Source organism: Hemitrygon akajei, chromosome 5 (genome assembly GCF_048418815.1).
Source record: "Hemitrygon akajei chromosome 5, sHemAka1.3, whole genome shotgun sequence".
NCBI classification, from domain to species: Eukaryota; Metazoa; Chordata; class Chondrichthyes; order Myliobatiformes; family Dasyatidae; genus Hemitrygon; species Hemitrygon akajei.
This window is the reverse complement of record NC_133128.1, coordinates 84698371-84721638: the sequence shown is the minus strand read 5'-3', so window position 1 is coordinate 84721638 and position 23268 is coordinate 84698371. Positions and strand designations below refer to the sequence as shown.

Here is a 23268-nt window from a genome sequence, read left to right as displayed (position 1 = left end):
TAAACAGATAACTAATCCCATAGTTAAGTATACATTACGAATCTGGTTTCAATTTCGTAAATCTTTTGGCTTGAATAAGTTTATACTGTCAAGTCCTATAACATCTAATTATTTCTTTCGGCCATCATTTATAGATCAGGCTTTTTTCCTATGGAAAACAAAAGGTATAAAATGTTTTCGTGACCTGTATTTGGATGATAACATTATGTCCTTTGAACAGCTATCTAACAAATACAATTTACCTAAAACCCATTTTTTTAGATACTTACAAATTAGAAATTTTTTATATAATGAATTAAAGTCTTTTTCGAAAGAATGTCCATTGGACATTACAGAGAGAATTCTAACTCTTAATCCTTATCAAAAGGGTTTAGTAGCTATCATTTACAATATGATTATGAAGATACAGCCGGATATATCAGAAAAAATTAAGAAGGAATGGCAGGAAGAATTGCATTGCCCTATATCTACTGAGCAATGGGAAAAATTTTTATTATTGGTAAACTCATCCTCTATTTGTGCTAAACATGCTCTAATACAATTCAAGGTTGTACATAGAGCCCATATGTCTAAAAATAAAATTGCTCGATTTTATTCTTATGTTAATCCAACCTGTGATAGATGTCATTCTGATATTGCTACATTGACTCATATGTTTTGGTCTTGTCCTTGTTTACAAAGCTATTGGAAGGATATTTTTAATATCATTTCAAGAGTTTTAAATATTAATCTTCAACCACATCCTTTTACTGCAATTTTTGGTCTACCTATGATAGATAATATGTGTTTATCTGCTTCTTCTCAGCGAATGATTGCATTTGCTACACTATTGGCTAGAAGATCTATTTTATTGAACTGGAAAGAAATTAATCCTCCAACTGTATTTCAGTGGCTCTCTCAAACCATTTCCTGTTTGAGTTTAGAAAAAATTAGAAGTGTGGTCTTTAACTCCTCAGTTAAATTTGAGGAAACTTGGAGACCATTTATTCAACATTTTCATGTGAGTTAAATGGTCTGATCCTGAACCTTATTGCTACCATCCTGAATTGTATAAATGGAGGTTCGGAGTCATTGGCACTGCTGTGTGTACTTAACATTATACAATTGCCCATGTTAGTTTTTTTTTATATATTGTTTTTTTTTCTTCTTCTTTTTGGGGGTTTTTTTTTGTGCTTTTTGTCTTAAATTCTTCATATTAATATTATAAGTTTGGGAGACTTTTTACATTGATAATATATAATTGATTATTAATGAATCTATTGTGTACTCTCAAATGTTTTTTTGTACTATATTTTACTTATGTTATGTTCTAAAAATCAATAAAAAGATTTAAAAAGAAAGGTTACTATCGATGCAATGCTCCTCAGACAGGATGAAGAGGTCAATACTCCCCAATGCCATTAGGCTTTACAATTCTACCGCCAGGACTTAAGAACTTTTTAAAAGCTATTATTAATGCTTTTTGAGATAGTGATTTAGATGCATATCATATTTTTTACTGAGTTAAGTATTGTATGTAATTAGTTTTGCTACAACAAGTGTATGGGACATTGGAAAAAAGTTGAATTTCCCCATGGGGATGAATAAAGTATCTATCTATCTATCTATCTATCTATCTATCTATCTAAATTTAATTAGTGTAGATGGCCATTTTGTACAGTTCTAAGACTCAATGTACTACAGATATGCTGGCAATATGCAATATTATAACATTTCTACAAATAGCATATCAAGCAGTATTTTTAGAATATACAGTTAATGTTTCAGGTTGATGATCTTTAATCAAAGAGAAGAAGGCGATGGTTACTGATTTAAATTTACTCAGAGAGACAAACAGAGGGAACATAGAGAATAACACAAAACTATGGTAGGATGAAGGACAGGTGGCTGAATGGCAAAGTAGTGGTATAGATAGCTTTTAAAGTATAAATAGTGGGAAAGTTGTAAATAAGGAGATAGATAAAATATGAAATTATAATACAATGAAGTGAATCTTTAAAAAAATTAACTATAAGATTGAAAGGGTTAATTATCGGAAATTGTTGAATTGAGAAAGTGAGAAACTCTTCCCTTAAATTCATTTTAAGCCCTTTTCAGGTACGTGCTGATCTGTTGAACATTTCCAGTGTTTTCTCTTTTGTACTTACTCTGCAGTGTTTTACAATATTGCTACTTGTTGCAAATATTGCATCTTGAGTGGTAGTGATTAGTCCATTCATATATTACATCCTATCCTCGTTATATACAGGTTCCTCGCTGTCGGCGCATAATGTGAATAATTATTTAAATGGAGAAAATGGGGATGCGTTCCAGAGGGCTTCCTAAATATGTTTTATCTGTAATTTATTCACATTTTCATACCAATACGACACAAAAGCAGTACCACAAGGCGCATTCATTTTATATTTCATCAATTTAAAGTAATATTCAATGTAATAAATCATAGTAAGTTAACATACTAGGGTGTACAGTACTCACCAACAGTGACAGGTGTGTTCGCTCCAGGAGATGAGTGGTTGTTGTGGTGTTGGGCAGCTTTACGTGGATATGGTACATGGATGGTTGTGGTCATCAGGATCATATCAAGCACAGCAAGGGGTGAAGGAAGACTCACAGAACTCATAGAACTGCCAGCACCGGTTTGAAGGAAGTGGTGAGGGTTTTTTGCTTGTCAGCATTTTGTTTTTCAGCATAAATTTGCTTGTAAGGAAGAAGAGTTGACGGCAGAGAATGACTAAAATGCTGACTCCGTTCTAAACTTGGGTCCATGTCCATCACCATTTGTGCCAAGTGTTCCGACTTCCACCATTCCCTCACTGTTGGTAACCTCCTGGGATTTTCAAAATCATCTGTTGCTTGCACAATCTGAGAGACAGTTTGCCGTAAAAAAAAAAATACACCTTGAATGTGGATCACACCTTGGTCGAGTGGTTGAATCAGCGATGTTGTGTTAGGCAGCAGGAAACGCGCTGTTATGTTAGGATGAATGCTGTCCCAATGTTTAGGATGGGCTGGCGCATTGTCAAGCGACAAAAGAATTTTAAAGGCAAGATTCTGTTTCTGGTAGTAGTGCCCCAGAGCTGTGTTACCTCCAGCTGATGCCGTGCTGTTTATAATTTCCAACTTTTTTTCAAGTGTTAAAGCAGTTCTCTGCTGCTTCGCTGATGGCCCAGGTCATGACATCGGACACTTAGGAGGCATAGTTAAATATTTCAAGCACAAAATCACTGCACTGTAGGTAAAGCCAACAAAAGTTTAAGAGTGCAAGATCGTGCATCCACAGCTTTCCAAAACCAATGCAAAACTGGTGGGAGTGAGACTGTGAGGCGTGCGCACATGGTGACTTGTATTGGCGGGAAAGCAGTACTCCTCGCATAACTGTTGAGTTTTGGACGCATATAAGGAGACGTTGGTAGGAAAAAGGTCCCTCGCATAACTGGGTCCGCATAGTCTGAAGACGCATATGACGAGGGTAGGGTGTATCATAGGAGCATAAGAATTTGAATTTGGTAAAAAGCCAGTGATCAAATGCATTTTGTTTTGATGAAATATCATACATATTAAACACCAAATGTAATGCAGCAGCTCCCCTCCTCTACCCAATCTGGGGCAAGTGTTGCTGGTCTCCAAAGCAGCTTTGGTGGTATATGTGAGTACTACCTCTGTATTTGGTAGAGATCATATTCTCTGTTGCTGTCCCCTACTCAGTCCACAAACTGAATGCAGAATTTAGTTTCCCCAATTATACAGATGTGATAAGAAATGTATACGGTAATATGTGCTACATGCTCAATATCGCAGAATAATGTTAATAACATGTATTGGTACCTCTTTTGCAAGTTGGTAATTTTAGATTCCTATAAAATCCCCTGTCTCATTCTTCATGTAAAATTTCATTGTAAAGCAGCATAAGCAGAAGGCAACTTATCCCACTCGGCTCTGTTGCTGTTATCCTTTCCCCAGCAACAATATTCTGGAAATATTATGGTCATAGCCTTTTTATTTCCCCACCTTTTTCTTCAGCAGTCTCTTTTGTTGATTCTTAAAAGTTGATATAGTTTCTCTTGCAAAGACTACCTGCAATAGTACATTCAAAGCCTATCAACTCCTTTGTAAGAAGTATGTTTCTCTTTCTGAAATTATTTGCAGATGATATTACCTTTATTTCAGTGTCCTCAGTATCCAGATATGTATTTGTTTCCTGTCCCCTTGACAAAGGCAAATTATATAGAGAGAAACATCAAACGTATTACTCTCCTCATTTGAGTTTGTTTAAGCTCCAGGTGGGAAAGGAATGTTTAAATCATGACAACCATAACTAAATGTAAGACACCAGTTAACTTTGTATGATTTTGTGCTTTCAATTTTCTTAATTCTTTTCTTACCTATACAGTTATTTGTTTTTTTACTTTCAGATATATAAAGGTCCAGAAACAACCTTCCAAGTTTCAAACCTCCAGTTAAACTGTGAATACCGTTTTCGAGTGTGTGCCATTCGCCAGTGCCAAGGCACTCAAGGGTTTCATGATCTAGTGGGCCCTTACAGTGCCACTGTAACATTATATTCTCAGAGGAATGAAACACCAACCAGCAGCAGCAAAGACACTACAGAAGTCACAAAGGCAGCACAGACATTAAGTGATGAGCAGTGTGCTGCCCTCATCCTTGTATTGTTTGCCGCAGTCTCTGTTTTGATTGCTTTCATTGTTCAATACTTTGTCATCAAGTGAAAAGTTATTAGTATCTCTGTCTCTCTGCCATGTATTACTTGTGTTGTAATATCGAATTATTGTTGTTAATTATGCTTTTAAATTGATGATGGTATCCAATCTTACATAGAGGCTCTTTGCCAACATCTCAGCCATTGTCATGCCTTTAATCTTGCTTGTTAATGAAAAGCTGGCAATGTAGAAATAGTGTTCCATCAGAGATTGTTGAAAGTAGCAACAATCTATACAAGAAGTGACATCTGGTTAAGTCCAGTACATACCATTTTGCATAGGACCCCTTTAAGCTGCTTCTGAATGTTGACATGCTATGTTTGAAGTTGAAGCATTATACCAGAGATTTTTTAAAATAGCTTTATTATAAGGGATCATGTGAAAATGTTCGGATGAAAGGAAAAAAATGATGCACTTGAGTGCAGTGTGCTAAATATATTGCAGGAACAGATATTGGCGGTATTAAATCTTGAGGAGTATGTAGGTAAAATTCATAACAGTTGCAACAAGAACAGTGAACCCAAACTGTGAAACTTTGAATCTTTGGTAGTTGTGCAATTCCTACCTCTTCTCAAATGTAGCCTAAAACAATTGAAGAGGGACCTCTTGGACTAAATTGCCAGTAAGCAAGAACAACTTGTGATTGTGTGGATAAAAGCTACTCAGCGATACAGTAGAGTATTCTAGTGCTAAAGTTTTTGTATCACGAAGACAAACTTAAAATGTCATATCTTCAGACTTGAGTAAGTAATACAATACTATCCTACATACACAAGTTATAATGGATCATTTTCACTGTTTCACAGATTATATTTTGGGCACAATTTTAATTTTAGCAGCATTCTTTAGTGAAGAAATGCTTTACAATTGAAAATTAATAATTCTTCATTTTAAACTCATACTGAATGCAACAATTCTGTGCAAGCCTACTCGAGACAAAAGTTAAAATCTTAGAGAGTTCCTGCAAATCCGTAAGAACACTAATGGCACCAACTATCTGGAAAACAACACTACATATTGCAAAGATAATACATTTCAGAAGGTCGCATGTCAGCCATTTTGCAGTACTTTGCAATTTATGTGCTAATAGATATCATCTGGAACTCTGCCCCAGTGTATGGTGGGCTTTTATTGGTCCAATAGTTCATTTATACTTCCTAGCACCTTAAATGCTGTCTCCATTATTGCACATAATCTCTGATTAGAGTCTTGTGATAAAGATATGGATTTGCTAGAGTATTACATGTCCTTAAAGTAATATTGTTTTATTCATATACCGTGCAATGCATTCTAATTTTTTTTGGTTAGTCTCTTATTTATTCTAATTATAGACATAAATTCCTAGGTTATTAACACTTCCAGTAGTGTGCGCTACCAGTTATGTTGTGCTACAAATCACTTTGTTTTATGTGTCACTTTATTTGAAGGAAGTAAGGGGTATGTGAAAGTTTGATATATGCACGCAAACCCTGTACAAAGTGAACTTTCTGCATTGTCAGGTACGTTTACATTTCCCTTTTGTTTTTTAAGTTGAGTGTTGCACTTCAATGTTAGCAAGTGTTACCCAAAGAAAGTATACTGTGCATCTCAAGCTGGATGATTGCAAATGCTGAGTGTTTCATGTCTGATCCTTTCCTCTGGCCACCAGCTGCTGACAACTTTATGCATTTTTTTAAAGAAACAGGCATGATTTCCCAGCAGTAAAAAAAGCTGCAAGCAGATCAGGAGAAGCATCATTTATCTTTCCAGGTATCCCTTAGCTTTATTTTAAACCAGTTAAAAATCAAATTCCCTTAAAATATCCCTCTAAATCTGCAGCCTTAATTACATTTTATGTACCTTGGTTAAATGATTTACCTGGAGTGGGATATTATTTCCCTATTCCCTCAATGGTTGCTTATTTCTATTGTGGCACTGGCAACTTTACTGAAAAGAATACACAAAATGTTTTGGCCAGCTATATTCTATAAGAAAATGTTATGTATGTTGGATTTTTGATGGCTCTATTTCAAGACAATGTGGGCTCAATTTTAAAACATTCTGCAAAATTTGTTGTTGTTGTTGAAAAGCTGGAAGAGTTTATTTTGACAGTCAAATTCAAGTCCATTCCTATTTTTGATAGTTGCATATTATCAGTCATTTATAAATGTAATTGTACTTTCCATACTCTCATTGCAGTTTCCTGTATTGAGGGGCAGTGGTTTTTAAATGTAACAAAGCTTCACAGTTACCTCATTGATTGTACATTCCAAAAACTATGAAAACTTTGGAACTGTTCCAAATATACAGCATATCACTTATATTATGTCTGATTTAGTACTGATGATGTAAAGCTGCCATAACATGTATAGACTCTGAAATATGTATCTAAATCCAAATTGTAAATCAGCAGGTAATACGTAAAACAAAATTCATGCACAATAAATAATGTATGATTCTTTGCACTGCCTACTGCATGTATACAAGGTGTTTAGGCTTTGTTGCAAGTTGGATAGGTTTTCAAGGCAGATGAAACTATTAGAGCAGAAAGTAACATGGCTTGCAGCAACTTATGAACAACTCCAAAATTGCTGTCAGTTTGATGACAAGATAAGAATATCAGTGAGTGCAGCTGTAAAAACTGGGCCATCAAATTCATCTTGACTTCTTTAAGATTATCTTTATTAATTATAAGTCAAGTATGCAGGAATTGAGTTGGATGTTCTCGATCAGTTGTCCATCAGGTTTTCTGATTGTTTCTACAATGAGTTAAATATACAACTAAAATGTTTGCAGCCCTGTCAACTGCATACATCTAGACAGTTGAATTTTGAAACTTTGATGCCTCTTCACACTGTGCTAATCGTAATCTTTGATCCCTAGGTCTGATGAACCCAGTCTGTGGCGACTATGTGTGCTTGCAGGTGTATCCTTAAAGTGAGGATGGAGCAGAGTATAGGAAACTTAGGGACTGTAACCATCAATTGCTAACTAAACAATGCTAAATCAAACAGGTTTGGATTACTAATGAAGAACTAGATTCTGTGACCACCTATGAAGAATGCTGACAGAATGTCCAGGTACCCAGTATGTCTCATAGTCTTGGAGCCCTATCATGCTCCCATTTATTTTTGGGTTGCCCATATTTTGGCAAGGTTGAGCAACTGATAAACTTAGCTAGTACCATCCATAATCCAGCTTTCGTCTCTTCAAAGTGACTCTGTTGCACTGCAACTGTTACTTTCCTCTAAATTAGAAAGAGAGGGCTTGAACAATAATTAACCACTTATGTTCTTTTACTCAGCATTAAAGAAATTTCCTAGATATGGATATGCTTTTAGTAAAATGTTAAGTACTGAATCTGGGAATTTTTAGTGGCCAATCCTCAAATTTCCAAATCTAAGCAATATTGTAGAAATTGCAAGACAAGACATATAGCCTGAGGGCTCAAAGTTCAAAGTAAATTTATTATCAAAATACCTTTATGTCACCATATACAACCCTAAGGTTCAATTTTCTTCAGCATACTCAATAAATACATAATAGAATAATAACCATAACAGAATCAATGAAAGACCACACCAACTTGAGCATTCAACCAGTGTGCAAAAGAGAACAAATTGTGCAAATAAAGAAATAAATAATCATATGAATAAATAAGCAATAAGTATCAAGAACATGAGATGAAGAGTCCTTGAAAGTGAGTCATAGGTTGTGGGAACATTTCAATGATGGGGCAAGTGAAATTGAATAAAGTTATCCCCTTTGGCTCAAGAGCCTGATGGTTGAGGGGTAATACTGCTCTTGAACCTGGTGGTGTGAGTCCTAAAGCTCCTGTACCACCTTCTTGATGGCAGCAACGAGAAGAGAGCATGTGCTGGGTGGTAGGGTCCGTGATGATGGATGCTGCTTTCTTGCAACAGTGTTTCATGTTGATGTTCTCAATAGTGGGAGGGCTTTACCCATGATGGACTGGGGTGTATCAAGTACTTTTTCTGGGATTTTCTGTTCAAGGGCATTGGTGTTATCATACCAGCCTGTGATGCAGCCAGTCAATATGCTTTCCACTAGACATCTATAGAAGTTTTAAATGTCATGCCAAAACTTTGCAAACTCCTAATGAAGTACGGCTGCTGTTCTGCTTTCTTCGTAATTGCACTTGTATGCTGGGCCCAGGATGGGATCACTGAAATAATAACACCGAGGAATTTTAAGTTGCTGATCCTCCAATGTGGATTGGCTCATGGACCGCTGGTTCCCTTCTCCTGAAGTCCATAATCAGCTCCTTGGTCTTGCTGACATGGAGTAAGAGGTTGTTATAGCACCATTCAGCCATATTTTCGTTCTCGCTCCTATATGCTGTCTAGTCGCCTCTTTTGATTCAGCTATGATAGTGATGTCATCAGCAAACTTGAATATGGCATTGGGAGTTGTGCTTAGCCACACAGTCATAAGTGCAAAGCGAATGGAGCAGGGAACTAAGCACACAGACTTGTGGTGCACCTTTACTGATGGAGATCGTGACTGGTCTGCAAGTAAGGAAACTGAGGATCCAATTGTACAGGAGGTATTGAGACCCAGGTCTTTAGAGCTTATTGGTTGGTTTTGAGGGGATGATGATATTGATTGCTGAGCTGTAGTCGATTAAAAGCATCCTGATGTATGCATCTTTGCTGTCCAGATGTTCCAGGGTCAAGAGAAGAGCCAATAAGATGGCATTTGCTGTGGATCTTTTGCATCAGTGGCAAATTGGAGTGGATCTCAGGCAGGACTTGGATGTTTCGTCACCAAACTCTCAAAACACTTCATCACTGTAGATGTAAGTGCTACTGGATAATAGATATTGAGGCAGGTTACCATGTTCTTCTTAGGCATGGTATAATTGAAGCCTGCTTGAAGCAGGTCGGCACCTCAAACTGCAAAAGTGAGAAGTTAAAGATCTGTGAATACGCCATCTATTTGATCAGCCTGAGGTTTTTAGTACTTGGCTAGATACTCCGTCTGAGCCAATGCTTTTTGTGGGTTCATCCTCCACGTTTTGACTATCAAAGCGAGCATAGAAGGCGTTGAGCTCATTCTGGAAATGAAGCCCTGGTGTCAACTATGTGTCTTGATTTAAATTTATAAGAGGTGACGGTATTCAAGCCCTGCCACAACTGTTGAGCATCCTTCATTGATTCAAGCTTAGTCTGGAATTGCCACTTCACCCTTGAGATGGCTTTCAGGAGATTGTCCCTGGACCTCTTGTAACTTTTTTGGTCACCAAACTTGAATGCCTCTGATCTGGCCCTCAGCAGATTGTAGATCTCATGGTTAATGCAGGGCTTCCAGTTGGGGAAGACTGTATGATTTTTTGGGGAACACATTCCAGTTTAATAACTTTTATTAAAGTCCATGACAAACATGGTGCATTTATTCAGTTCCACAGATGAATCCTTGAACAAAGGAATCAAGCAGTTTCTCAAGCACTTGATTATAGTCGGCCACTTCTTGGCGCGTGGCCTAGTGGGCAAGGCATCAGACTAGGAACCTGAAGGTCACTGGTTCGAGCCTCAGCTGAGTCAGCGTGTTTGTGTCCTTGAGCAAGGCACTTAACACATTGCTTTGCGACGTCACCGGTGCCAAGCTGCATGGGTCCTAGTGCCCTTCCCTTGGACAACATCGGTGGCGTGGAGAGGGGAAGGTCTGCAACTTGGGCAACTGCCGGTCTCCCATACAACCCTGCCCAGGCCTGCGCCCTGGAAACTCCAGGCGCAGATCCATGGTCTCGAGACCGACGGATGCCACCACAAGTGTATGTAAACTGCGGTCAGGATTATGGAGGACAACTCCTTGGGTAAATAGAATGGATGGCATTTGACCATTAGGTGTTCAAGGTTGGGGGACCACGAGTTCGACAAAACCACCACATCAGAGCACCACCAAGAGTTTATAATGAAACACGCACCTCCACCTTTTGCCTTTTCAGAATCAACAGTTCTGTCCATCTGGTAAATTGAGAAGCCTTCTGGTCTGATCGCTGTATCTGGCATGCTGTGGAAAAAGCCACATCTCGTTCAGCCATCGAACACAACTATCTCTCATTCCCCCTCTGATACAGCAGTTTTGTTCTCCAGCAACTGCAAATTTGCTAACAAGATACTCGGTAGAGGGGGCCTCATTGCTCTACATTTCATTCTAGCTTGGAGTCCCTCCTCCGATGCCCACCTCACTTCTGGCCATGGTAATGAACCTTCGTCCGCTTAAAGATGCCATACCTGTTTGGTCCGCCAAGTCCTTAAGAAAATCGTGAAGTCCGTAAATCATTAAGTTGGTTTAAAAGCGCATTTCTTAAGAAGAAACCACATGCTGAAAGTAATCCAAAAGTGGTGTATTTAGAAGTATCGAACATGGCCCATAGAACATCACAGTGGTTCACTGGTACCGTCTTGCAGATACACAGTATTTACAACTGGCTTGTATAAAGCACCTGTTCTCTTAAACTGTATTTATTTTTTAATACAAGAAAAGCTGATACTAGGTATAAAGGGACAGTAGAGATATGAAGGAAGATTAAGTATTCTAATCATGAATACATTGGATCAATCCTTGGTGGCTCTCAAAGTTATTTATTTATTTTGAGATCAGAGTATTACTGTCAGGCTAGTGTTTGCTACCCTTCCCTAATTACCCTTTGAGAAAATAGTGGTGAGCAACACTCAATGAAGTGGTTTACTTTTAAGAATCAAATTGTGGAATTGGTTTGGAATGACATTACAGGCCAAATATGATAAGGATAGGAAATTCCCTTCTCTCAAAGGCTTATTTCAGTAAGTTAATTGATGTCCCACTATCACATACTCTACACGAATAGAGAAACTGGATCTTGGAATGTGCACTATTATTCCAAACTGAGCCATATAGATTGAAGATAAGGTGAATATAAGTACAAAATAATTTATGGGAATCATAAACCAGAGGAAGGGGAAGAGTGGATATTTTGTTATATAATCTGCTCATCATTTTAAAAAAGGAATTGGTCTCAAGAGTAGTAACTGTGAAACCAGTGAATTAATGCAATAACCCATTTGATTCACTCTTATCCTCCAGAAAAGGAAATCTACCACTTTTTCCAAACTGACCTATCTGTGACTCCTGAATTTTAGCAATATAATTAACTTTTAAGTACTTGTGAAGAAGCCAATCAACCCACTCAGTTCTAAGAAAATACTATATTTTATATACTTTGGACCTCTATCTATTATTGCCACACAAGATAGTCCCATGTCTATACTTGGCTGATCTGCGTGTAGAGGGCCTAATTTGCAGGCTTGAAATATTGTAGATTCCAGCTGAGTTGGCTGAGCAGTAATGCCCCGAGAAAGCCCTGAAAGCTTTGATAGCCAACAAAATGTCACCACAGTTGTAAGGGTTTTCTTTCATTAATGTTTCTTATCCATACAGAGACATTTATAAACTACTAAAAATTAAAGGGATAATTTAAAAATTTAAGCCTCAATTTAAAAATTTTAAAAATTGACTATGAAGAACTGATATTAATATAAACTGAGGTATTTACTTTCTTAGTCAAGGCTCCGCCATCCTCATTAAAATTGGGTCTAACTTGACACAGTATAAACCCAGGGGGATTCTGCTAACTTGAGTCTTGATAACAGGTTCTGTGTAGAGTCCAGTGACAGAGTCAGATAATAAATTTGAACATGTTAGTAAATTTGGACTCCCACTAAAAATTACATGTCTTGAAATCCTGGATTGCTTGCACTTACCCGCAAATTCCAAGCCAATAAGAATACAATCAAGTAGAAGATATCAACTTCAATAATCTTGCAAAGTTCATCTAATGTATGCTTTGGGATTGTTCCTAAAGTGGGAGAGCTGTCCTACAAACGACACTGTGATGCCACCAAAGTTATATGAAGGTTGTATATCAATGACATATTGAGATCCCCTGGAACCTACAGGAAAGTCCTAGTTTTCCCATGAACTGGCCTTAGATGAGCTACAATCATGTGCTACTTGTCACCTCCATTGTTAAAGTTGTCAATGTTTGGGATGGATTGAAGGAACATAGTTAACACCCTTCTTAATATCAGTAGCAATGGCTATTCTTAAAACTGTCTATGTTGTGTCTAAAATCAATTACCTATATGATGTAATAATATTATGAACCATGCGTAGTTTATAAGTAACAAATTAATTGGGATTTCAAAGGAGACAGTATGACATCATAATAATGTGAAATCAATGATTTAATATTATAGAAGTGAGATGTCTTGACAATACCAGCATTTGTTTATAACTTCTGAAGATTTAAATTGTAAATTTAATAAAATATTTAGCTCATTGGCTCAACAGTCAGTTGCAAATCAAGTTAGAATAGTCTAGTTGTTTCTGAGAACATATTTAACTGCTAAAATTTATAGATCAGACGATTACATTAGAATTAGTCTGTGAAGATTATGACCAAGAAAGAACATTGAACTAAAGCACAATATGTTTGTCCTTTTTACTGATACAGATATAAATTACTGAATTGTACCTTGCAAAATTATATCTTACAGACAAAATGGCAGACTCCTCTATTACATTGCCTGGATAGTCCTGAACAATAGTTAGAAGTGCTGTAAGTGGTATGGGTACAGAATGTTCTCTGAGTGTCATTGTCCATCAAGAATGGCTTGGTAGCTTCACTACATTCAGTAGCCATTTTTATTAGGTACACTTGTACACCTGCTCATTAATGTGCATTGTGTGGCAGCAACCCAATGCTTAAAAGCATGCAGACGTGGTCAAGAGGTGCAACGCACACAAAATATTGGAGGAATTCAGCAGGCCAGCACTGGAGAAAAATAGTTCTGATGAAGAATCTCTGCCCAAAACGTCAATTATATGCTTGCATAGCCGCTGCTTGGCCTGCTGAGTTCCACCAGCATTTTAGGTGGGTTGCTTGGATTTCCAGCATCTGCAGGTTTTCTTCTGTTTAAGAGGTGCAGTTGTTATTCAAACCATACATCAGAATGGAGAAGTAATGTTGTCTAAGTAACTTTGACTGTATGATCGTTGGTGCCAGATGGACAACTTTGAGTATCTCAGAAACTACTGATCTGGGTCCCTTCGGCAGGTCTCAGCCCAAAACTTAGACTATATTTTTTTCCATAGATGTTGCCTGGCCTGCTGAGTTCCTCCAACATTTTGTGTGAATTCCTGTGAGTGGCAAAAATGCCTTGTTAATCAGGGGTTAATGACCAGACTGGTTCAAGCTGACAAACTCAAATAACCATGAGTTATAACAGTGGTGTGCAGAAGAACACCTCTGAACACACAACACATCAAACATTGAAGTGGAACATTATAGCAGCTAAAGACCACAAACATACTTTATCAGGTATAGGAGGTACCTAATAAAGTGACCACTGAGTGTAAATACTGAACTGAAGGGCTTCTTGCTGCACTAGTTCTACAGCAAGTATTGAACAAACCAACAAAGGAATAAACCTACTTGACATTGTCCTCACCAGTCTACCTATATCAGGTGCACCTGAACATGATAAAATTAGTATTTATTGATATAGAGATCTACCTTTGCATCTAGGATTCCATTGTGTTAAGCAGGATCACTCTGATAAAAGTACATAGCAGACATCAATGTGAACCATCCACACCAGTGGAAATCAACACCATTACAACCCAGCCTATGGCTTGGCATATCCCCCACTGTTACTGTTACTGCCAACTCAGGGGATCAGCTCTGGGTCAAAGTGCAGTGCAGAAGGCAATGGTTGAAGCAGCATCAGGCATATCTGGAAAGCAGTACAAACACTGGTGAAGCTGCATCACGTGTCCAAACAGCAGAGGTGCAGTACGGAGACCAAGTTAAGTGATTCTCCAACCAATTAAAAAATTAAAGTTCTGCAGTTTTGTCACAACTTGTCATGAAGGTGGTCATTTAAACAGTGATGGTGAGGCCCAGCATTTGAATACTAAGGAGACAACTGAAGCATTTCCAAATCATGCACTGCCAGAGGAGCTGAAAAATTAATCCAAATGTTTCCTCCCAAAATCCACACCACCAATGATTGATGAAAGTTGATCATCTTCGCCCAGGACATCAGTGCGGGGAGTTCTTCAGTTCAGATCATTTTCAGTTGCTTTGTCACTGATGATTGCACAACTTATAAATCTGTTCTAACTCCTCAAGCCCATGTTTACATACAGCAAGACTTAGACAACATTTGGGTAGGGGCTGACAAATGGTAAGTAACAGTCATGCCATGGGAAATGCCAGGCAATCACATACCCAAGAAGGGGGCCTGACTATTAATATGGATATCCAATGGCATTGCCATCACTGGTCCCCAGTTATCAATACTAGACATCACCATTCATCAGAAATTTAACTGATACAGCCATATAAATATCCTGGCTGTAAGATTAACTCAGAGGCAATGGTATCCTGCACTTGACTCCTGATACCCCGAAGCCTTTCTACCATTTTTAACAAATCAAGAGCACGTAGGAATGTTCTCCATTTTCTTTGATGACAGCAGCCCCAACAACACTCAACTTCTATAGTTGTACCATGGAGAACATTCTGACAGGCTGCATCACTGTTTGATATGGAGGGGCTACTGCACAGGACCGAAATAAGCTGCAGAAGGTTGTAAATCTAGGCAGCTCCATCTTGGACACTAGCTTACAAAGTACCCAGGACATCTTTAGGGAGCAGTGTCTCAGAAAGGCAGCGTCCATTATTAAGGACCTCAGGCACCCAGGGCATCCCCTTTTCTCACTGTTACCATCAGGTAGGAGGCACTAAGGCACACACTCAATGATTCAAGAACAGCTTTGGACACTAACTCACTTTTTTTAATATACAGTATTTCTGTTGCACATTTTTTAATCTATTCAATATATGTAATTGATTTACTTGTTTATTTATTATTATTATTATTATTTCTCTCTCTGCTAGATTATGTATTGTATTGAACTGCTGCTGCTAAGTTAACAAATTTCACGTCACATGCCGGTGATAATAAACCTGATTCTGATTCTGAGAAGCTCTTCACCATTCAGGACAAAGCAACCCATGTGACTGACATCCCATTCAAAATCAAAAGCATTAGTTCCCTCCATATCACATAGTAGTTGCATGTAAGCTATTTACAAAATGCACTGCAGTTACTCATTAAGAGTACTGGAACAGCACTTTCCAAAACGATTTCCATCACTAAGAAAGAAAGGAGTAGGAGATGTGTAGAAACATCATCACCAAGCTGCTCACTCTTCTTGGTCCTTCATCATAGTTTGATCCTAATGCTGGAACTATGACTCAACAACACCATTGGAATACCTTCACTTGAAGAACTATAGCAGGTTAAGAAGGGGAATTAGGGCCTTGTCAACTATGCCAACATCTTCAGAAAATGAACAAATAACCTCTGCCCTCTTTCTAAAAGATACTAGAAAATTGTCAATATTTGAAATCACAGTAATGGCTGCTTTACTTAAATCCTATTTAATAGTATTTCTTTGCTTTGGTTTTTACTAGAGACAGATTCCCAGACAAGTTTCACACTAAATACCACTGCAAGAACACAGAGCTCTTGGTCACATGACACATCTCTTAAAGAGGTACCATTGAATAATCTACATGACACAAATTGTACGTCTCTTGTGGTGCAAAACAAACATTTAATCTGATTGTCAAATCTCTGTCTACTTCAGCATAAAGTCTACCACAGCTGGTATGTGGTTTCCCCACTGTCTGTTGCCAGGTTTCGCGGTTCTTGCTCTGCGGAGTTAGTGGTGTGCTTATTGGCATTGCCGTATTTGCTTCAGTTAGCAAATGTCCTTGTTGGTCTTCCCAAGATTAAGTTTCCCTCTCCAATGATCTCATATAATCTAAATGTGACAAGTTGCTATTGCTTTCTGGCATCATTCAGTATCTGTTTGATACAAGATTCATCACGGTCATCTCTATTTGTCAGTGGTGACGCCTTATTCTAGCAGTGTGCCTGTCTTGTAGCTTCCTTGAATGTTCTTCCTACACATTTTTGGACATCAAGTTTTTCTGTTCTATAACAAACATTTTGTATATTCATCTGTGAGCTATGTGACTGAACAGTTTGCATTACAATCATCTTCATGATCTGGTCACTGTGTATTGTTAATGGTACTACTTTCAAGAATAGGCACAGTATATCTTTAAGATTATTGGTGAAATTCACATCATACTGTAGTTCAGCTTTGGAAAGCATCTGAGTGTAGCGTTGTGCATCATTAGTGAGTGAGTTGTTGGTTTTACTGCAGTGCCTGGTTAATGGCTGGCATGAAAAGGCCATTACAAGTTGAACCCAAGTTAAGCTGAAGTGTTACTGGTTGTTCTTGCACCAACATTGTGAAATTTCATGACACATATCGGTGATAATAAACCTGATTCTGATTGTAGAAGGAGCATCTAGTGGGTGCTTCTTTAACAGAATTGAGTTTTGTCAGAATCAGAAACGGGTTTAATATCACCAGCATATGTCACAAAATGTGTTGCTTTGAGGCAGCAATACATTGCAACACATAAAAATTATAAATTACAATAAGTATATACAAAAAAAAAGTACTGGAAAAACTGTGAAGAGAATACTAAGGAAGTGTTAATGGGATCATTGTCCATTCAGAAATATAGCAAAGGAAGAAGTTGTTCCTGAAATGTTGAGCATGTGTCTTCAGGCTCCTGTATCTCCTCCCTGATGGTAGCAATGAGAAGAGGGCATGTCCTGGGTGATGGGGAGGCTAATGCCCATGATGGAGTTGGCTTAGTTTACAACTTTCTGCATCTTTTTCCAACCCTGTGCAGTGCTCCCTCCATACCAGACAGTGATACAACCAGTTAGAATGATTTGCAAGTGTCTAATGGTGACATACCAATTCTCCTCAAATTTCTAATGAATTATATCTGCTGTTGTGCCTTCTTTGAGATTGCATCAACATGTTGAGCCCAGGGTAGATCCTTAGAGATGTTGACACCCAGGAACTTGAAACTGCTCACCCTTCCTCTTCTGATCCCTTGAAGAGGACTCGTGTGTGTTCCCTCAACTTACCCTTCCTGATGTCCACAAACAATTCCTTGGTCTTACTGATGCTAAGTGCAAGGTTGTTGCTGCAACACCACTCAACCAACTGATCTATCTCACTCCTGTGTACCTCCTTGACACCATCTGAATTTCTGCCAACAATAGTTGTGTCATCTGCAAATGTATAGATCACATTTGAGCTGTGCCTAGTCACAGAGTTGTGGGTGTAGAGAGAGAGAGAGAGAGTAGAATAGTGGGCTAAGCGCGCATCCTCGAGGTGCACTAGTGTTGATTGTCAGCAAGGGGGAGATGTTATTTTCGATCTACACAAGCTGTGGTCTCCTGGTGAGTAGATCAAGGATTTGGTTGTAGAGGAAGATACGAAGGCCCAGGTTTTGAAACATTTTGCTTAGAACTGAGGGTTTGATTATGTTGAGTGCTGATCTGTAGTCAATAAACAGCAGCCTTGCGTAAGTCCAGGTGATCCAAGGCAGAGTGGAGAGCCAGTGAGATAATATCCACTGCAGACCTCTTGTGGCAATAAGCAAATTGCAGGGGGTCCAGGTCATTGCTTAGTCAGGAGTTGATTCTAGCCATGAGCAACTTCTCAAAACACTTCATCACAGTAAATTTGAGTGCCACTGGGAGATAGTTATTAAGGCAACTCGCCCTGCTGTTCTTGGGCAGTCCTATGATACCCTTTTGAGCAAGTGGGAACCTCCAACTGCAGCAGTGAGAGATTGAAGATGTCCTTGAATACCCACACCAGTTGGTTAGTACAGGCTTTCACAGGGCCTGATGGCTTGCGAGGGTTTGTCCCCTTGAACGATGTTCTGATGTTAGATAGGGTTTGTGGGGTCACTGGATGCTGCAGGGATTTGCATAAATGTAGTTTTATTCTCCCTTTCAAAGCATGCATAAAAGGTGTTGAGCTCATCTGAGTGTGAAGCATTACAGCCATTCATAATGTTAGGTTTCACTTTGATACTGCTGACGTGTATCCAATTCCGTCTCTAACCACAATTGGAATTGTTTTCACTCTTTAGATAGCCTTCCATAGGCCGTACCTGGACTTTTTGTATAGTTCTGGATCACCAGTCTCGAATGCCAGAGACCTAGCCCTCAGCAGAGTATGAATCTCCTGGTTCATCCACGGCTTTTGGTTTGGTACGTCCGAAGTGTTCTCAAAAGCACACACTCATCCACGCAGGTTTTGATGAAGTCGGTAACAATTGTAACCTATTCATTCAGACTGGAAGAATGAATGAAGGAGGCTCTTCTGCCTCCCTTGACCATATCTTTTTGGTCCTCACCACTGGTGCTGTGGTCTTTAGTCTCTGCCTCTATGCCGGGAGTAGAAATACAGCCAGGTTATCGGACTTTCCAAAGTGTGAGCATGGGATAGCATGGTAAGCATTCTTGATGGTGGTATAACAATGATAGAGTGTGTTGGCTCTTCTGGTGATATGTTGGTGGTAGTTATTCAGAGACTTGTTCAAGCACGCCTGGTTGAAATCCCCTACAATGATAGGGAAGACATCAGGGTGTGCTGTTTCCTGCCTGTTGATTATGGAGCTTAGCTCCTGTAGTCCAACCTAAAGCAGAATAGACACCGCTACTAGAATGATGGCGGAAATCTTCCTCAGCAACTTAAAAAGTACGACATTTAACTGTTGAATGTTCCAGGATGGATGAGCAGGACTTGTACATTCGCCAGACCGACAGTCAGGAGTGGGGTGGGGGTTCTAAAGACTCTATGTTTCAGGGGAACCTGCATTCATGACTTGAGTCAGGGATCTGTCGATTTTGAGTATCCATAGTCTTTTTTAAACGCTATAAAATGATGTTGCCTACTGAATTACCCATGGTTGTGACTGTGGATTTCAGCTGTAGTAGTCCTGAACGGGTATATTTGATGATTCTCTTTGGAGCTGCATGCAATGAATCACCCTTATCGGCGCCATTTTTTGTTTTGTTTTGCACAACGTACATTGTTTTCTACTGGTATTAAATCTGAGCCTGTCTGTTCATACAACTCGCCTTCTACAATTTATGGACTTTCAATTTATTTATGTACAGGTATTTTATTTATTTTGAGATACAGCATAGAACTGGCCCTTCCAGCCCAACAAGCCACACCGGCCACCAACCACTCTTTTAAACCTCGCCTAATAACAGGACAATTTACAATGGCCCTACTAACAAGTATGTTTTTGCAATACACGCTCGTGGGAAAAACATACTAACTTCTTGCAGGGGACTTTGGAATTGAACTCCGAAGTCTTGTTGCTCCGAGCTGTAATAGTCACGCACTAACGGCTACGCCACCGTGGACCCCCAATTCTTCTGTCTTGTGTACTCTTGTAGAAATGAGTTTCCAGTCCATGTAACACGTTTTTGCAGATGCAGGTTATCTTTTCAGCTGCTGATTTTGCTATCCGGTGTTTTGAACATTTATGCCACCTCAGCTGCACCTTTTCACGTCTTTTGTCTTCTATCTCACCACATTTATTTTCTGTGTCAGATAATCAATATTACTAGCTTGTCTTTAAATAATTAGAAAGCTTTGTGCCTTCAGTTACACCTCACATAGCAGTCATGGGCTCTTGGATTCAATGAGTAATCCGATCTCTGCCGGAAAAAAATCCTTCAAATTCCAAAGCTGAAGTTTTCTGCTAATAAGTTTTGAATGTTAAGGAAGTGTCAGAAGATTCTTCTTACTCCTGATGACATGTAAAGAACAGGTAATAGCCAAACCTTTATTTTGTAATGTAATGTGATGAGCTTGTACTGCATCCAGAGTTTTCATCAGAATCTCATTTAAGGGCTTTACGTCTAGATGTAAATCTCCCTAAATACCCAAAAGATTTTATGCTTTAAACTTCAATACCTCCTTCGGGAGAAATCATTTGCTTCCTTTGAAATGTATTATCTCTCATCTAATTACCTTTCCTAGCAATATTTTTCTCCAGAGAAAGCAAATGTTTCCTATTCCAAGGTAACCCCATACTCATTCTCCCTTAGGAACAAATTTCAAAAGAACTGCTTCAGCTAATATTAAAATAGTTTTGATGCCACCTTTAAATTTTGTGAGAGGAAAATTAAATCCATTTTAACTTCTTTTCCCCGTCCTGGCTCACTAGAAATACAGTGCTACTTGGGTTCAAGACCCACTCATGAAGTACAGTATAGACTGACACATTGGTGAACTACTGAATCAGAATCGGGATTCAGTATGTCATGAAATTTGTTGTTTTGCGGTAGCAATACGTTGCATTGCGTGATTTTAAAAACTAAATTACAATAAGTATATATAAAAATAAATAAGTAGTGCAAACTAATAGTGAGGTAGTGTTCATGGGTGCATTGTCCATTCAGAAAGAAGCTGTTCCTGAAATGTTCAGTGCGTATCTTCAGGCTCCTGCACCTCCTCCTTGATGGAAGAAATATGATTCTGGGTGATGGCAGTCCTTAATGATAGGTGCCGCCTTTTTGAGACATCGGCTTTTGAAGGTGTCCTCGACACAAAGGGATGGTAGTAGGTTTGGGGTAAGCTCACTCTACCTATTAAATGCTCCAAATTGCGTGCACTTCAAATGGGCTGACAACAAAGTCCAGACCCCCATGTGTAGCATAGATACTAAGCCCGGCGGAACTGTTTCTACGGTAGCTTCGGGCAGATGGGTCACGCGGTTGGCAGCTTACCTAGGAGAAGGAAAACTGATCTTAAACCTCCGCTTTCTTGCGGCTATACCCACTCATGGGGAAGGCTTCGAGAGTAAACCCCGAGGAAAAATCCGGAGCTGGAGTCCCTAAACGTAGAGTTAAATGCTAACTGGTAACTCCCGCGATGCAGCTGGTGCCAAACTGTATCGGCCTCTGCCTTTCCTTTGGATTCATCAGCTGCCACGTGGGCAACAGCTTGCTTCCCCTGTCCTACTGACCAGGTTTGTGTACTGGCTTGCGTATCACGTGGACAGTGGGACGCAATATCCACGGTAGATCAATGACGCTGCACACAGTTCTATAGTCCCTTTCACTATATCACATTACATATCTTGCTCTGAACACTTTAGGCAACATGGACACGTGAAAAGCTTTTGTGTAGCCAGTGCTTCCGACTTTCATAATTGGACCTCAGTTGCTCTGCCTTTACCTCAGTGATTACCTTTCTGGGTTACACAGAATGTAGCAGTTGGAAACTACCTCGTTTAGCCTTCATAAATTCTTTTGAATGCTTATTTTAAAACTTGTGATGATGCTAGTTATCAATAATAACCACTTTAGTGTTTACATGTTCAAAAATTGTTAGAATTATCTTCCCACCCTATTTGGGGTGGCACGGTAATGTAGTGGTTAGCACAACGCTTTACAGTACCAGCGATCCGGAGTTTTGTACGTTCTCCTCTTGGATTTTCTCCGGGTGTTCCGGTTTTCTCCCGCAGTCCAAAGACTTACTAGCTGGTAGGTTTTTGGTCATTGTAAATTGTTCCGTGATTAGGCTAGGGTTAAATCGAGGATTGCTGGTCGGTGCAGCTTGAAGGGCCGGAAGGGGCTATTCCGTGCTGTTATCTCAATAAATCAATAAATATAATTGATTGTCGTCCCGCTGGTACAATTACCGGCCCGTGACTTTCTTCACCCAACTATTTGACCCAGTTTAGTCTCATTTCTGAAAGATTTGTTATTAGCTTAACGGCTCCTTACTCCTACGTCAATTACTTATGATTCGATCCCAATTCTTCTATTGAACTAGTTTCGGGACCAAAACCTCGAGAAATTCCGGGAGAATTGATAACTGCGTTTATGCTTCCACAAAACCGTACACTCTATCAATATTATTTTGGAAAAATGCAAAAATTTTCTCTATTTTTCTTTGTCAATTATGCGTTTACCTTCCCACTGAATCCCGGGTTCAAGCCTTTTTGTGTTGCATTTCAGTTCTTTCGCCTGCAATCGACCTCGTTGTACATTAGTGTGCGCGAGCAGTGCAGTCCAACTGTTCGTTTGGTTTCATAAAGAGTCGCTGATGACATTTTCATCAGAACACGCATTGAGGGATTTATCCGCTCAACTGAGTTCAGGCGTGAGATATCAGCCAGGCAACAGACCGGAGTTTATGTGTGCCGTCTTTATCTCTGGTGCATTCTGTACTCTATTATCAAGAGGAAGGTGGTTAACTTTCCCTCTGTGGATGCTGCGGTCCCTCCCTCTGCGATCTGTGTCTGAATCCTCGAGGGGGGGGGGGGGTTCTCTGTCATTCAATTCAGATGAAATGGAACTTGGAGGAAGTTCTCCTGCAGTCACACACCAGTGGGGAGCAACGCATGCCAATGTAAAAGCATAGTTACTGTTGCACCTGCAAACCGAGATACTTGCTCGCGAGATTTCCCATTCTACCAGAGACATTGAACCTAGGTGCAGCCACCCATCACCTTAGGAGAGAGTCCAGTTCTCATTTCCAGCTTGTTCACGCAGTCTGGCCTGGTAGACCCCTTGAG

General features: G+C 39.2%; 1 protein-coding gene across 6 annotated transcripts in view; it reads left to right on the top strand.

Annotated features, from left to right (window-relative positions):
• The window catches only part of fndc3a (fibronectin type III domain containing 3A), a 244020-nt gene extending 236859 nt beyond the window's left edge, over positions 1–7161 (top strand). For all 6 annotated transcript variants that reach the window (XM_073045939.1, XM_073045938.1, XM_073045940.1 and 3 more), the window contains one exon: positions 4416–7161. In XM_073045939.1, the coding sequence (XP_072902040.1) occupies positions 4416–4730 (315 nt within the window). In that variant the 3' untranslated portion in view covers positions 4731–7161. The remainder of the gene's footprint in view (positions 1–4415) is intronic.
• The last annotated feature ends 16107 nt before the right edge of the window (positions 7162–23268 follow it).